At 35.2% G+C, this 17,621-nt stretch overlaps 1 protein-coding gene across 2 annotated transcripts in view; it reads right to left on the bottom strand.

Annotated features, from left to right (window-relative positions):
• SCAF11 (SR-related CTD associated factor 11) overlaps positions 1 to 17,621 on the bottom strand; it is a 76,247-nt gene that overhangs the window by 24,911 nt on the left and 33,715 nt on the right. For both annotated transcript variants that reach the window (XM_017881132.1, XM_017881133.1), the window contains exons 4-6: positions 7,973 to 8,050; positions 4,789 to 4,889; positions 1,632 to 1,696 (exon numbers count right to left, since the gene is read on the bottom strand). In XM_017881132.1, coding sequence (XP_017736621.1) covers positions 1,632 to 1,696; positions 4,789 to 4,889; positions 7,973 to 8,050 — 244 coding nt within the window. The remainder of the gene's footprint in view (positions 1 to 1,631; positions 1,697 to 4,788; positions 4,890 to 7,972; positions 8,051 to 17,621) is intronic.

Here is a 17,621-nt window from a genome sequence, read left to right as displayed (position 1 = left end):
ATCACCCATGGACAAGGGGTAACTACTATACCCAGTTACCTTCAAATCAGTCCAGGTTGGTCAGTGAAGACATTTGCTCATAATTACCTCAGCATCAGCCCTCTTGTATTATCCACTCAAAGTATAATCAGTATTTCTGCCTATCCTAAACCAAACAAATGACTTCAGGCATCTTAAGTAGATACAGCATTGAGTTACAGGCCTTAGACAATGTTAACCTTCTGGCAGAAATGGGTTTTTTCCTCATTATAATTTTAAAATAGCTATCCAATCTAATATTCCACATTCTAAACAGTAAAACAAAATCTCAAATCAGAATTAATCATAGATGCTTATAAATGACCTTTACTATGTTGAAGCATATGGAATTGAAGATTTTCCTATATTTCACCTTCTAAAAATGAGCCCAGGCAAGAGACATGCACTTTAAGAAAATTACAGTGGTCAGTGGTCTTAAAACTAAGACTAGCATAATTTAGTGGGCCAAATTATCTAGAGAAAATCTGTAACATCATTTAATCTTCCTCAGCAGTAAATTTTATATTGGGTCTTAGAACTGGCAAGCAAACGCTATTCATAAAAAAAGAATGCTAATCTACAGCAATGACATAGAAAAGCAAAGACTGTTTTCATATCTAAAGCTGACAAAAGAAAAATGCCTTTTCAACCACAAAAGTCCAGAGATCAAAACAACTTTCGTTTCAATTTCACTTTAATAGTAAAATTTCAAAGGTAAAACGTTTGTTAATCTATAAATCTAACCTGAGGGATCATATTAATTCTAATCAAAAACAAAACCAACAAAAAACCAACAAACCTTGGTATTCATAATGCATAAAAAATGAAGTTTTTCACTTTTTAAAACAATTAATTCTTTCACAGCTCACTAATTCACTAGTTCTAGCTGTAAGTGGAAATTCACTGTGACTTAGTCTGGAAAATAAATGCCCACCTCCTTGCTTACAAACAGACCAGTTAGATGTTCTTTGGGACAGAATAAACAGCCTGAATCCCCAAGGAGGAGTCACAAAGAACTATGAATGTTGTCATTTTTATTCAGGCTCTGCTGCAAAGCCTTCCTGTATATTAGAAAATTATGTACCAGACAAAAACAGAAGACAGGAATATTTAACTGCTCATGTAGATAAACATGTTAGAGGTGCTTTATTTTTAAGTTTCAAATTAGAAGGCTAGAGGCCAAACTACAATTTCCTTCGGGAACTGTGAATTACTTTGTCGCTGTCACAGTCTTCCTTTGCTACTGCTTACAGTTACTGGCCCACAAGGTATTTAATCTCATCTCCCCTATGGACTTCTGCACTAATGGGTGGAATAAGGTCACAATATGAGCTGGTCAACACCAAAAAATTGTGAAACACTCTTTTCTCCCAACACACACACACACACACACACACACACACACACACCTTTTAAGAGGAGCAAGAAGAAAAAAAGGGCAGAAAACAGTATAAATGGCTCCATGAAAACAAAATTTATGTAGGATTTAACACAATGTACAGACCTCTGAGGACTATTTTCCAGCCCACGGTGTTACTGATGAGAACTCTGGCACAACCATTAAATTAAAAAACAACAAAAAAGGTAGAATACACAAGCAAAAAGTCACTTACTATGTATCAACTTCAAATCACAAACTTTTGCACTTAATAGATCTTCTCTTATGATGGCTTTTCTTCTGTAAACATTAATAAAGACAGGAAAGAATTAAGAAAAAAAACTGTCGTTTTGCCCACTTATTTTCAACTCATTCTCCTCCATCAAAATGAAATCTATTATGCACTGATTTTAGTAATTATGCTGAAATCTGGTAAATGGTTTAAGGATATTCTCACAGACTCCCATGAGATATTAGAATGTCAAGTTAGGTTTCAATAACTATTGAGTTGTATTATCTCAGTCTTTTTTTTTTGGAGACCAGATTTTGCTGACACCCAGGCTGGACTGGTGTGGCACAATCATGGCTCACTGCACTCTTGACCTCCTGGGCGGAAGCAATCCTCCCAGCTCAGCCTCCTGAGTAGCTGGGACTACAGGCATGCACCACCTTGTCAGGTTAATTTTTTCTATTTTTGCAGAGAGTTTCCCTTTGTTCCTGAGGCTATTCTTGAACTCCTGGGCTCAAGTGATCCTCCCGCCTTGGCCTCCCTAAGTGCTGGGCTTATAGGTGTAAACTACCATGCCTTGCTAGTTTATTTTTTATTTATTTATTTATTTTTAACTAGACATGGGGTCTCACTATGTTGCCCAGGCTGGTCTCAAACCCCTGATTTCAAGCGATTCTCCCGCCTCAGCCTCCCAAAGTGCTGGGATTACAGGCATGAGCCACCACGTCTGGCCTCATCTCAGTCTTTAAACAATAATCTTATTGGTTGATCATGACTGACTGGCTACTGAGCCATGCAGAGTAGAGGTAAGCAGATATTATATTTTTTAAAAAGACCATTAGGAAATTTTAGCAAAGAAAGCATAATTAGTTCCACTCCTCACTCAGTTACCATTCTCTACAATGACTTAAAATGGAGGTTCACTACCAAGAAACAAAATACCACTGTAGTGCCTTCTTTCGAAGTGGTAAAAAGTATCAGAAAGAGAGAGGTCCCAGGGTTTTATTGCTTTGGAAGGGAGAGGAAAATTGAATGGAGTTTGTCTGCATGTTGGAAGACCAAGCATCCAGTAAACAGAAGACTGAATGACAGGACTACTAAAAACATCCAACCAAAAGAGTATAATGTAAATATCCAACAGCTGACAGAGATTTTCCACCTTGGGAAAAATTGTTAAGCTAAGCCTTGGTGGGCAAAGGCAAATTATTAATTTTGCAGCTGTTATTTCCTTATGACAAATCTCTGAGAAAAAGCAGTTAAATATGGGGACAACTTTTGCTATGTTAGACTCAAATAAGAACTGTGAGCCTTATAGGTCATTTTGTGATGACCACTACACTCTTGGCAAGAGCCAAGAGAATTGGGTAATTTTTTGAGGGAGCAAACAAAAAAAAAATGCACATCTATGATATTGTCACAGCCAGTGATATGAGTTGTACCAAGAATTAAAGTATTTCTACCAAAAGGTATTTCTTCACTATGCCTGGGAAAAGTGTATTAATACAAGAACCAAAGCTGATAAGTATTTTTCAGAAATAATTATAAAATTTGGTCTAATGCAGTTACTAACTTTGGGGCTCATGGGTAAACTCTTGGAGTGGGTATTCCGTGAATACCCTGAAATCATATACAAAGTTTTATGTCTGTAAACGTGTATTTTCCTAGCAGAAGGGATCTGAATCATTCTTCACATTCTTAAAGAATACCATAACTATCCAAAAGTTAACATCTAAGGAGCTACAGTGTTATAAATTAGTGATAAGTTCAATAAACCTCAGTGACTACTGCCAACTGTTTTAGGAACTAAATAAACTTACTCTTTTAAGAAATTAGTATTCTGATGAAAAGTACTAATGAATCATAGATTTAATTATGAAAGTGACAACATATTGACTTAAAAATTCAACTTTTGGACAGCTCTAAATACATTTCAGATCAAAATGAGCTTATGTTTCCAATGTATTAGAACAAGTTATTTTAAGCATTAATTTCCAGTGTACTACTCATATTCAATTTAGTTCAAAAATGTGTTAAACACCTATTAAACTCAAGTACTAAACACTGCATTTCTAGGCATTTATGTTAAAATAGGCAATGATTTTAATAGCAACCAGAAAAAACCCATATATATATATATATATATATAAATGTTTTAACATAAACACTTGTTATAGTAGATAGCAAGTGCCTGCTGCAACACAGGAAAGCAATATGTGAAGGTTAATAAGCAGTTTAAATTATAACTGATGAAGAATGTTGTGCTATACCATTAGGTAGTCCCTACTTTTTGTCCATAAATAACTTGGTCAGTGCTATTCACAGTGTGGTATGAGCACCAATGCTTATCTATTAGGTGTTTAATATTGGTATGTGATTAAGTACAACAATGAGGGTAAGCATTCAGAATTTTGGTTTGTTTTTGAGACAGTCTTGCTCTGTTGCTCAGGCTGGAGTGCACTGGTGTGATCATAGCTCACTGTAGCCTCAGATTCCGGGGTTCAAGATATCCCCCTGCTTCAATTTCCTGAGTAGCTGGGACTGCAGTCATGTGTCACCACGCCCGGCTAATCTGTAAATTTTTAGTAGAGACAGGGTCTCATTATGTTGCCTAGGCTGGTCTTGAACTCCTGAGCTCAAGTGATCCTCCCACTTCAGCCTCCCAAAGTGCTGGCCTTACAGGTGTGAGCCACCACACCTGGCCAGCATTCAGAAATTTGACATTGCTGAACATTTTATTTTACAAAAGGTTTGGTCTAAAACAGATTCCGAAATAAACCTAAAAGAACAAATTCTTTTAATTCTTTTTATTTTGTGTTATTTTTTAGTAGAGACAGAGAAGGAGAGGACGGTCCTCACTATGTTCCCCAGGCTGGTACCAAACTCCTGGTCTCATGTGATCCTCGCAACTTAGCCTCCCAAAGTACTGGGATTACAGGAGTGAGCCACCATGCCCAGCCAGAACCAGTTCTTCACCAAAAACCGAGTACAGCTCAAATTGGATTCTCAGATTTCAGCTAGTCCCTCCTTAAATTATCAAGTGTGTGCTTCTGAATAAATGATTAAACACATTTAAACCCCACTTCATTTTTTGTAAATACCCTTTTGGTACTAGTTAACTTCAGTTCTACTCATTTGCATTCCACTTCTAAAGTTAATCACTAACCTTATACAGCTTTTACAATTTTCATGACAGGAGAACTGTTTCTCAAATGAGTTTTCATTTTTCCTGTTTTTTGTTTCTCTCAGCTGTTTTTTTACTTGAACCTATGAGAAAAGCAAACTAAATTTAGAGCAACAATCCAGCATTAGAAATAACTTTTTAATTCTTCCTTGAAATGATTAAAATTACAGGAACAAAATTGTCTGATTAAAAAGTATAGTCCAAATACATATGCTATTTCATTCAAGCATGCTAAACCATAAGCTTAGTGAGTGTGCTTAGCTCTGGGGAAACAAAATAGTGAGAGCTAAGAATAAACAGATTAAGTGCTTATAACAGAGATATGAACACAAATTTGTATATACATATAGGACTCAGAAATTAACTGAGGATGTCACAGAAGACTTTAATGAGTAGATGATTTATGAGTTGGTCTTAAAGGATAGTTAGGAATTGGTCTAAGAAAAAAATATTCTAGATGGAGGAAAGAACAGAGTTGTAAGGAATAGTGAGAAGCCAATGTAGACAGGGAAAAAGAGAGTAGCTAGATATGAAATTGGTGAAATGTGTTAGGACTCAACTGTAAAGGTTCTTGAATAAAAAAATAATTCTACAGGCATCAGAGTGGACTTTTTAAAGCAAGTAAATGCGATGATCAAATTTGTTTTTAGGAAGATAACTTTGGTGTGATATGGAGAATCAACCAATTAAGGAAGAGACTATAAAACCAGGAAATCAAAAGAAAGCTCTTAAGATAGACTAGATCTATGCTGTGCAAGACAACAGTCAATAGCCACATATGGCTACTCAGTGCTTGAAATGTGGCTCATCTAAATTGGAATGTGCTGCGAGTATAAAATAGACACAAGATTTCAAAGACTTAGTATAATTTTTTAAAAGAATGTGAAAATCTCTCAATAATAGTAATTTTAAAATATTACATGTTGAGCTAATACATTAGATAAAAAATAAAATATATCATTCAATTTATTTCATTTGTTTTTTTTTTTATTATTTTAGGATGCCTACTTAAAAGTTTAGTTATTTAGTGGTTTATAGTATACTTCTATTGGACAGCACTAGTTAGATGACAGAATAGGGGTCTACAAAGAGGGAACAATGGAGGGATAAAGGAGAAACATATTTAAGACATTGAGCAGAAAAAAACAGATGAGGGAGGGAAAACTGGAAAAGTCCCAGATATTTCTGATCTTGGAAAAGTCCCAGATATTTCTGATCTTGGTGACTGGGGTTGTGATTCCATTAACAATTGGGGCTGGGGAAAGGGGTAGGGAATGTGATTAATTTGGAGTTTGTTAATGTTAGATTTTCTTGGTATTCCAGAAGGAGACGCACAAGTGGCTGTAAATACAGGTCTGGCTCTCAGTAAAGAAGTCTAGGATAGTGACAGAATTGTAGAAGCATCCAAATATATGTAGTACTTAAAGGTACTGAAGTATAATAGCTGAGAAGACTTAGAAAGAAAGTATACTGAGAGAATTTAAATGAAGATCCTATGAGCCCTAATGATTACGAAAAGGAACAGGAGGGTAAGGATATGACAAAGAAGATTGTGAAAGGACAGAGAAGTAAAACAATCATTCATACATACATACATATATACATACCCACAAAAGAAGGATGTTTCAGAAGCCGAGGAAGTAGAGGGTAGTCAGCAGCACTATACGCAGAAAACAAACCATGGAATGTGGAAGTCTAAGTCTGGACCTTGGTGAGGGCAGTGTTTGTAAAATAAGATAATAGAGCTAAATGTTCTATGGGAACTGAAAAGTGAGTAAGAATTGAGAGGAGGGAGTTGTCTCATTCAAGAAGCTCAGTTGCAAAGGGAAAAAGATAATGAAGTGAAGATTCGAAAGAAGTAAAGGTCTAGGGAAGTCATTTAAGAGAATGTGGAAGATATCTCATGTGCCAAGAAATACCTTTTAAGTTGAACAAAATTAAATTAGCACTGTACCAAACTTTTAAGTAAAATACAAACTCTATCAAATAAACAAAATTTTATTTTAAGCAAGAAAACATAATTTCACAGAAAAATATATTTGGAATCTAGTTCACACTAATGAATCTTTTGCAACGTAATTATACACACAAACACACACACAGGGTTTGGAAAAATGGAGAATATGTCTTCAGGAAAAGCCACACTTATTATATTACACTTCTATAATGTTTTATCTTTTTTCCGAGATATAAACTAATTTGCATTGATAGCAAAGTTATACAATTACAACAAGCAAACCATTTTATTTGAATTGCAGTCCTGTTTGTACCTTGCTTCAAGATTCATCTGGTAAAACTATATCAAAACAAATAATAAGAACTACACTAAGACAAATAATAGTTGTACATTGCTTCCATCCCCTTTTCTACTTACATAGACAGCAACCAAGTGGACATAGACTAACAGTGATACCTAAAAACGGTTTGTTTCTCCTATTAATGGCATCACTTATGTTTATATTGAGTACTCTCACTTTTAGCTATTTTTCATTCATGACTCGGCAGTGATACATCAAGAAATCTTTCTCATATACTTAACTCTTCTCCTTTTTTCTTCTCTTACTGACCTCAGACATGTTTTTTTGTTTTTTTCAGGTAAGCAAAAAATTAACATAAATACAAATTGTCATAATCATGGCGCACAACAGTAACATTAAGAAGGCAAGCAGAATTTAATTTTATTGGCTAATTTCAAAATTACGTTTTTCAGGAAAACACAGTTTTCAGGTACTTTGGACTTAAGGTTTTGTGGGAGTTGGTCTTATTTCAAACATTTGTTCAATGGAAAACATGTATTCAAAGTGCTATCCAATTAAATTGTTTGAAATATGCGAAGAAGTCCTCACATTCAAGATACTCTAAAATGTTAAGTATTTTATAATTAAGCCTTAGTATGAAATGTCCTTTAGATTATCAGAGATCTAATACATTTTGTGGTATATTACAAGGTGATTATTATGGATATGCCCTCTTTAGGGGGCAAATGAGTAAAAGGTTCAGAATTTAAGTATCCTAGTTGAAAGGTATAAATTTATCATGCTAAGGAGGATTAAAATAACATATTAAACCTTAAGTTGAACAATTTTCAAATATACACAAACTGGAAATCAAATCAAACAGCTTCAATTAATTTTACATAATTCATGTAGCAGAATAAAAGACTTACCTTAACATAACCTTCCAATGCACTGAATTTAAACACTGCCTGAAAAGGTTTACGGTCAATAGGACATGAAGCCAGTGTCTGAAAAGTGATTAACAAATTATATCTTTACAAATGTTTCTTTAGATCAAAATTATAAATACAATTATAAATTTTCCATAATAAAGAAAAATTATTTTCATCTCTATCTTCCAAAGAAAAAAATATTTTATACCTTAAATTTGTTTCATTCATTTACTGAATACCTCCTGTATGTTAGATAATTGGAATACAATGATGAACGAGACAGAATCTGTTATTAAAATCCCATTAAGATATGCTGCCCAGTTGAGAACTACTAATATAGTGAAAGATGAGTTGGGCTGACAGCAGCAGTTCTGTGATGTAAGCTGGCTGTTATGATAAACTTGGGCCACTCCAACCGGCTTGGAAAGGTCCCTCACAAATTTTAATATTCTATGACTTAATATTTTACCCCCCAAATTAGTTACATTAAATAGGCAGTTGCGCCAGCAATAAAAATATTTAAAAGATATGAAGAAAATGAAGTACTCCTCCACCCCTCCCTCAGTCACATAACCTTTTGTGGATATCCATTGCGTATGCATATATGTGTTTATTTTTAATATATAAACTTAAGATTGATTCACATTAGTAATTCAGAGCTGCCTTATCCTTAACAGCATAATATGAATGAGTTTTTTAGTTTACATTTCCTTTTATAGGATTAAGGTTGAGCATATTTTCCTATTTTAAGGACTATTCAAAGTTCCTTTTCTTTAAGCTGTCTATTCAAGTTCTTTGCTTAGGTTTTATTAAGTTGCTACTCTTTTCAAATTGAGTTGTAGGTGCTCTTTATTAAGGAAATTGTTCCTTAAATCATTCTATGATTGTAAGTCAACATTATTATCTTGCTTTATTTCCTGTCCTTTTAAAATTCCTGTGCATCAACTATAAGAGTTTCTTCAATAAAACTATTAAATATTTGTATAAGAATCGGTTTACATTATTTAAAGTATTTAAAATGAAGTGTATTTTCTATTAGGGTAGGAGGGAAAACTGCAAAGAGAGTACCAAAGGTGATATTATTAATACTTACGGTTACAAAAATAAAACAGAATTTTAACAATCTAATAGCAATAGTGTCAAAGACCAAAGATAGTAATGGAATCTAGATATATTATTCCTATATAAAAAATGTCATCTTTGCCTTTCTGGGTTTTATCACGTATCAAGACACGCTTACACAAGTAAAAGTAGAGCAGATTGTGTATGGTCCTTGATCATTTAATACCTTTTCACAAAGCTCACAAGTCACTTTGGGAGCAGCCAAAGTATGGGCTGAGTTACTATTTTCTTTCTCTTTTAAGTGGGCTTCAATGGGAAAACAGCTTTACCACATCCGAATTAGGAAATGTGACCTTACTATATTAAATTGGTTCAGACTGGAAGAAGCCAGTTCAGCCTACTTTTAAGTACTATGGATTTAGGGGGCTATTAGTTTCCCTATAGAAAACTTGACCTTAAGAAGCTTTGCTTCAGCAACAAAGAAGTTCATATATTTTTAAATAATGCATTGTCTAATTCAAAGAACTTAACATCATAACTATTGTTGTTTATCTCGGTGGCATACACTGTATGAAATTTCTTAGAGATTGTATTAATGCTACATTTACGGTTTTCAAAAATATTTAAAAGTTAAAATCTGGCTGAGTATGGTGGTGCATGCCTGTAATCCCAACACTTTGAGAGGCCAAGGCAGGAGTGTCCCTTGAGCACAGGAGTTCGAGGCTGCAGTGAGCCACGATCACACCACTGTACTGCAGCCTAGGCAACAGAGTGAGATCCCATCTCTGAAACACAGATAAATAAAATAAAAAGTGAAATATTTCTAGTGCTTCCTATTTTTACAAAAGACTCAAAATATATTTTATTCTTATTTTAAAGGTAAATTTAGAGAAACATTAATGAAAAGGCTATACAGTAATAAATGGAAAATTTTTTTTTAAAACTAAGGTGTATAGGCTGTGATTTTACTGTACTACTTTCGTATCTTGCCTTTTGCGTAAACTTGAGCAAGTTACAGTTTCTCTGTGCCTCAGTAATCTTATTTGTGAAAATGAGAAAAAAAAACTTACCTCTAAGGTTTTTATGGGAATAAATAATTCCTAGAAGTGTGGCATATACTAAATATTATGTAAGGTCCTGTAATTAACTAGTTTTAGTAACAAAAAAACTTGGTTAATTAACTAAAGACAACCACAATATGATACATATACACGTGAGAGACATGAGTTCTTAAGAATTTTTATTGGAATTTGCAAAGTTTATGACGTAGACGGAAATCCAAGTACTTTATTATTTTAGCTATTTTGATTTGTGACACTAAGCGCCAAAGAAAGTCACGTGTTTAAGAAATTTATATCAGACGCATCAAATCTTTCAAAGACTCTCAAATCATACTATCTCATTTTTTCATTACATTTCCTCTATTGACATTAGCTAAATTACATTCTTTCCTTTACTATTTTTTCTTTCATTTCTTTATTTTCTGAGACAGCGTCTCGCTGTGTCACCGAGGCTGGAGTGCAGTGGCACTATCATGGGTCACTGTAGCCTTTGCCTCCCAGACTGAGATTAGATGATCCTCCCATGTCAGCCTCCTGAGTAGCTGGGACTACAAGTGCATGCCACCATACCCAGCTAATTTTTGTATTTTTCGTAGAGATGGGGTTTTACCACGTTGCCCAGGGTGGTCTTGGACTCCTGGGCTCAAGCAATCAACCTGCCTTGGAGGGGTTAATGGCATGAGTCGCTGTGCCCAGCCTTCCTTTACAATTTTGAATTATGTGACAGTTTTAATCCAAGCTGTTACTTTTTTAAAGATAGGGTTTCACTCTGTTGCCCACGTTGGAGGGCAGTCACCTGATCACAGCTTACTGCAGGCTTGAACTCCTGGGGCTCAAGCAATTCTTCCACTTTCGCCTCCCACACTGTGCCTAGCCTTTTTTTTTTTTTAACTTTTTTCATAGAGACAGGGTCTCACTACGTTGCTCAGGCTCAACTTGAACTCCTGTGCTCAAACGATCCTCCCACCTCAGCCTCCCAAAGTGTTGAGCTTACAGGTGGAGCCACCATGCCTGTTCTGAGCCATTCCATATCTGTTTCAAAAAACAGAGTTCTGAGTAAGATTTCCCCTGCTTTTTTTTCCCTTAAGCATAATTGCCTTGGATTAGTCTAAAGTTTCATTTTAAGAAAAGGTTCCACTGGTATTACAAAAACAAAAGGAAAACAACAACAAAAAAAGTAGTAGTAACAGGAAAACTACTGCCATGTATCATCACAGTCTGTATATAATTTCCTAAAGATAATTTAGTTAACACCAAAAAATAAGTTAATTTTCTTTGACACAGGCTCAGCCATCAGAATTTTTTTTTAGACAGGGTCTCACCTTCTCACCCAGGCTGTAGTGCAGCAGCATCATGGCTCACTGCAACCTTAACCTCCTAGGTTCAAGCAATGCCCTCACCTCAGTTTCCCATGTAGTTGGGACTACAGACACACACCACCATGTCCAGCTAATTTTTTGTATTTTTTGTAGAGATCGGGTTTTGTCATGCTGCCCAGGCTGTTCCCGAACTCCTGAGCTCAAAGCAATTGGCCCACCTCGGCCTCCCAAAGTGTTGGGATTACAACCATGAGCCACCACACCCGGCCCTGACTGGCCTAATTTTAAGGAACTCCCAAGGATGCCTCATTCTTTTTTTTTTTTTTTTTTTTTTGAGACGGAGTCTCACTCTGTCACCCAGGCTGGAGTGCAGTGGCCAGATCTCAGCTCACTGCAAGCTCCGCCTCCCGGGTTCACGCCATTCTCCTGCCTCAGCCTCCCGAGTAGCTGGGACTACAGGCGCCGCCACCTCGCCCGGCTAGTTTTTTGTATTTTAGTAGAGACAGGGTTTCACCGTGTTAGCCAGGATGGTCTCAATCTCCTGACCTCGTGATCCGCCCGTCTCGGCCTCCCAAAGTGCTGGGATTACAGGCTTGAGCCACCGCACCCGGCGCCTCATTCTTATATCCAGCAGATATCCATCCAGAAAGATCTGGAAGATGTTTTTAGTTTTCAGAGTAAAATTTATGATTAAATTTCCAAGTTGTGAGGTTTTAAAAGGTCACATTTTAAACTAATGCAGAGAAATTTTAACTAATACTCTATTTTTTAAAAGTTATTTTAATTTTGAAGAAAAGTATCTCAAATTTTGTTTCCTTAAATACAATACAAATATCCTTCAATTATTTACCATTTTGATTCCTTATATACAACAACATATCCTTCAATGATTCACTTGTTTGAATTACTGAATTTCATTTCAATAATTGTGAAAGTACCTAATTCAGTTTCATATCCAAGTAGTCTAATAACATCATTCATTGGCTTTATGATACAGCTACAAAATTAATGGAATTTGCTCACTGCTTTACAGTGTAATGTGTATTAAACAGAGCATACGTTTTACTGTGAATGCTCTGTACTAAGGTTGTATCAGTTAAGGAGGCAATTTTCATAGAAAAAATCTTCCTAATGATTTCAGTAAAACACACCCTACTATTCTGAAGCATTGTAAATTCTCAGCTCAGACAAACCCACATTTAAATGTAAGAACAAGAAACCTTCCTTATTTGGGAATTCAGGATCCTCGATTTCTAATTTCTCGCTTCCTGCTGCTGCTCTATCCTCAATCACATAGGCTGCTTATAGATAGCTCCTCTTAGAGAGAGAGAAACAAGTGTTAAGATAAGTGCTTAAAGATTACATCTGAATACCTATGCTTATAGGTAGGTTTGCCTGTTTGTGGGAATCTCGAACATCTATCTCTCTACTAACAAAACAGAGCATATTATATAAAATTCTAGTTCAAAATCAAATAAAGATGACTTAAGAATGCATACCATTAGTGGCTAACGCTTATTTTAAAGCTATTTCCCAGGACCTATCTTTTTTCATTTATGGTTCCAAGATACCTCACCTGGACTTCCAAATTAATTGTTCACGGGCAGTCAGCCTACATGTTTCCTATCACATTTAACCAGTTATTTCAAGACAGTCTTTGTCAATCCATATTAGTGAAACTGTGGTTCTTTATACCAGTATTCAGAAGTGTATCCCTAAAGGACAATGGCTGTCAGTGATAAAATTAACCCCCAGTAAGAATGCATTTCATCAAACTACTTAAAATCCTTTCATGTTCTCCAAGATAACAGTTGGGGAGAATTACATTTAATCTTAATTTCTTCTGACAATTACTAGCTAACACTTTATCTAGTGTAAAAACAAAAAACTCAGTAAACTACCCATATAAATCATTTTACATATTCTGACATTTAAAACTAGGCACAAAGAAATACATGTTAATTTACCTTACTGGTAGACATAGTACTTGACATTCTTTTAGATATATGCTTTAGGTAACGGGTGTTCGCAATGCAAAAATCCTCTTTGCTCTACTAAAAAATATCCCAAAGGATTAATTCACAGGGAGAAAACACTGGTGGATCTGAAAAAATTAGCTACAAGTTCAAGTTCTTGTGGAGCTAGCAATCACTCCACCTCACACTAAGGATGAAGATGGAGAGAGCTCTGATCATCTAATGCACAGGTGTAATAAATTTAAAAAATGTATTTCATAATACTTTATAAATTATAAAGGACTAATGTTAGTGGTACTACACAGGTACATTTACATTACTGTTCACAGAGAGCTACATAACAGAGGGGTCTGGGTTAGTTCTGGCTAATTTTATTTAAATTAAAATTTGAGGAAAAACTGATTGAAAATTCTAGACAATAAAGCTTTACTGAATTATATTACTTAAAAGTAGTCTAACGACCAGAATGGACAAATGTCCACTTACTGCATAAAGAAACCTGCATATAAAACACATTTGCAGTCCAGATGTAAGTTCTGGACTTAATGATAATCATAAGTTCAGACATAAGAACTCACATCTTGATTTTTTGGTATTATTAATTCAAAAATATAATCTTCATCTATGTTGAACATTGTTGTCTGACTTCTTCAAGAACTGAATGTCACCTTAATAAGACACTTCAATTCTAGTTTATGAGAGAAACCATGCCTTTGCCAACTGCCCAATTTTGATTTCATTAACCTTACTCATACTGAAGCTGTCAGCATTTGATACAAAATAGATGAACTGAAGTAAATAAATTGAGGGAGAATACTTTGCTTATAATGGGAAACTAATCACATTTTAAAAAATAATACTTAAAAGATAAGGGAAACATTTTATATTATGTAAAAGGGAAAAGAATGCCAGCAGACATCAAGAACATCCTCACCACATATACTGCAGTTTCCATTAAATAGTGTAAGAACTCTTAAATGCTTTAAACATGTGTCTTCAAACCATGACCTTTGAAGGGCCAAATTTTTAATCACTTCTTGGCAACTGTGGGGAATAATGAATCCCACTTTCTCTCTCTTTTTTTTTGAGACAGGATCTTATTTTGTCACCTAGGCTGAAGTGCAGCGGCATAATCACAGCTCACTGTAGTCTCGACCTCCCAGGCTCAAGTGACCCTCCAATCTTCCCACCTCAGCTTCCCAAGTAGCTGGGACTATAGGCATACTCCACCATGCCTGGCTAATTTTATTTATTTATTTTTTCCGGTAGAGATGAGCTCTTGCCATGTTGCCCAGGCTGGTCTTGAACTCCTAGGCTCAAGTGATCCGTCCTCCTTGGCCTCCCAAAGTGCTGGTATTAGAGGCGTGAGCCATCATGCCTGGCCAATAAATCCCATTTACTCAACCTGTGTGTGTTTGTGTGTGCTGGAGATTATCTTGTCTGCAGGAAATCATAATCAATTGTCGTTACTACAATGTGTGTCAAGACTTCTCTGTCCTTTACCTTCCTAGAGTATGCAAACTCAGATACATTTATTAAAAGCTATCAATAAGCACAGATTGTTTTTGCCCACCATATGGGTAAAATAAATAACTTCCTAACTGAATAGCAGATATGCGTTAACATACTGGCTCTATATACATTTCATCAGTTCAAATATCTTTTGTTTAATTTCAGATTGTTGGCTCTAACAGTGATGGTTTAAATTAACAAAAATTTCAGCCTTCCTTAATGTCAATTATTGTGTCATTGTTCAATATTCTATTTCTATATAATCATCATTATTTTATAAATCAACAGGCTTACCATGTATGAATTCCTTGAAACTAAAGATAATCATAGTGAACATGATTCATTTCAATTTGCTCTAGTGTCCCTAAGGGCAGGCAATTAGGCTATGGGCCATGAAGGCTACCACAAGTTCACTCTGAAACCTTTTGCCCTAAGTAAAGAGGACTGTGACATACCTAAAGACTTTTACTCAATCACTTTAAAGTTCTTACATAGGTTTTGTTTAAATAACCACAGAACCAAAATTTTAGAGCTTGAAAAGACTGAAACTAACTTTGATCTACGTGTCCAAAATAAATATACTAGACCACAACACACTTTAATTTTTCAAAACACCAGCTTCTTACAGACCAGTGTTTGCAAGAATGTGTTCGATGTCTAAAATATTAAGGTGAAAGTAAATACATGAGTCCTTTTTTGGTGCTTAATATCCAGTCTGAATCATATTTCAGTGAACCTTGGGTACAAATCTCAGAAAGCACAGAAATTTTGAAAGATACAGAAATCTAGAAAGAGGATCCTAAATGCAAATTGTACGTTCTCTTATTAGGCAGATTTCCAACCACTATAAGTCTCACTTTGATTTCTACTCTACTACTATAAGTGAACATTCATTCCAGCACTTTGGAAAGCTGAGGTGAGTGGGCCACTTGAGGTCAGGAGTTTGAGGCCAGCTTGGCCAACTCGGCAACACTCCGTCTCTACTGAAAATACAAAAAATGAGCCGGACACGGTGGCACGCGCCTGTAATCCCAGCTGCTCAGAAGCTGTGGCACAAGAATCGCTTGGCCTGGGAGGCAGAGGTTGCAGTGAGCTGAGATGGTGCCACTGCACTCCAGCCTGGGTGACAGAGTGAGACTCTGTCTCAAAAAAAAAAAAAAAAAAAGTGAACATTCACAAAATTGTAAACCACAGATCAATTTTAAAAAATATTTTAACTTCAGGCTATCACTTGAGGCACTTAAAAATCGTAAGTTTAGAATCCTTGTCTTGTATAGCAAACAAATATTAACATAGTGAATTAAATGAAATGAAATGTTAGAATGTGTATGAAAGCCTAGGCATAAGGCATGGCCTGTTAGAAGACTGAAGACACTTATTCCTGATCCTGAAATCCGAAGTAAACTGTAAACTTTGCTTTTAAGATGGAAGGAGACTGAGGGAAATGAGAGGATGGAGCTTAATTTATAATGATGAAAAAAAGGAATATACTCCTGAATCTGAAATCTGATTCTATTTGTGAAAGCACTTACATACTTCAAACCATACCTATTTTTATCACAGCAAAAGATTCAAACTGAAAACTTAAGTCTACGTGATTTTTTTTTAGCCAGCATTCACTTATAATTTATAATAAGAAATTTATTAATAGATTGTTCTCTTGTTATTGCTCAACTGAAAGGTTTATTTAACTGATGACTGCTATCCCCATCAGGGACAATGAAATAATTCAGAATGTTCTGTTTATTCTCCCCTTTAAAGGTTAATTACCTTTGTTTAAACACTATCACAACTCCTCCCTGTCTACCCGGCATCACAGTTTATGATAGCAGTATAAAGATAAGCACTTTCTTTTCAAAGCAATTTGAAAAATATTACATGTGGGAAAGGTGTTGGCTGCCTACCATGTATGTTATCCAGTATTTTCAATTTAAAAATATTCAACAAGAGTTAAAAATATAGACAAGTTTGCCATTATCTAGTAGAGTTGAGGATGTGCATCATCTACAACCCGTAATTCCACCTCTAGATACATACCCTAGAGAAACCTGGAACGTGCACATCAGGGTAAAGGTTGTGTGAAAGATGCACTTGAAGTTGCAAGAAAGGATGGAGAACAATTATCTACTTATTACATATACATTATAATTTTCTTAGAGAAAAACATATACTCAGATTAATTTGCTGAAGTTCACAATTATGTGGTCACCAAATACAATCTTATAAAAAGCACTGTATTGAAACCTTCCACCCATCCAGCAATATTATTTCTTTACCCGAAGCAAAAATCTCTAAAAAAATTTAACCACAAAGCAACCATGTGCACTAAATTCAACACAGATAAAAATCTTTATTTGGGTGGCAGAAAAAAAAAATGCATTATTTCATTAAACAGTGATCCTACAAACAGAGAGAGATTTACCAACCATATGAATTCAGCAAAACTCAAAATACTTTTCCCCAAAATACATTTTCACCTATCCTTAGTGTCACTTCTTGCTAAAGATCAATTTAGGTTTTACTAAATTAAAATAGTTTCTATGTATACTATTATTAATTCAATTTGTATAATAAATCTTATCTTTCCTCTTCTGAGAACTCAGCCAGAGTCACTATACAGTTATATTCTCCTTTCTACACTATTAATGAAAATTTAAGCAAAATATAGCGCTTTTAAAACCCCAATTATGTAATATGCAATTAATTCCAACGTATT

Source organism: Rhinopithecus bieti, unplaced genomic scaffold (assembly GCF_001698545.2).
Source record: "Rhinopithecus bieti isolate Rb0 unplaced genomic scaffold, ASM169854v2 scaffold_12732, whole genome shotgun sequence".
NCBI classification, from domain to species: domain Eukaryota; kingdom Metazoa; phylum Chordata; class Mammalia; order Primates; family Cercopithecidae; genus Rhinopithecus; species Rhinopithecus bieti.
The sequence above is the reverse complement of the archived record's forward strand: the minus strand, read 5'-3'. Positions and strand labels throughout refer to the sequence as shown.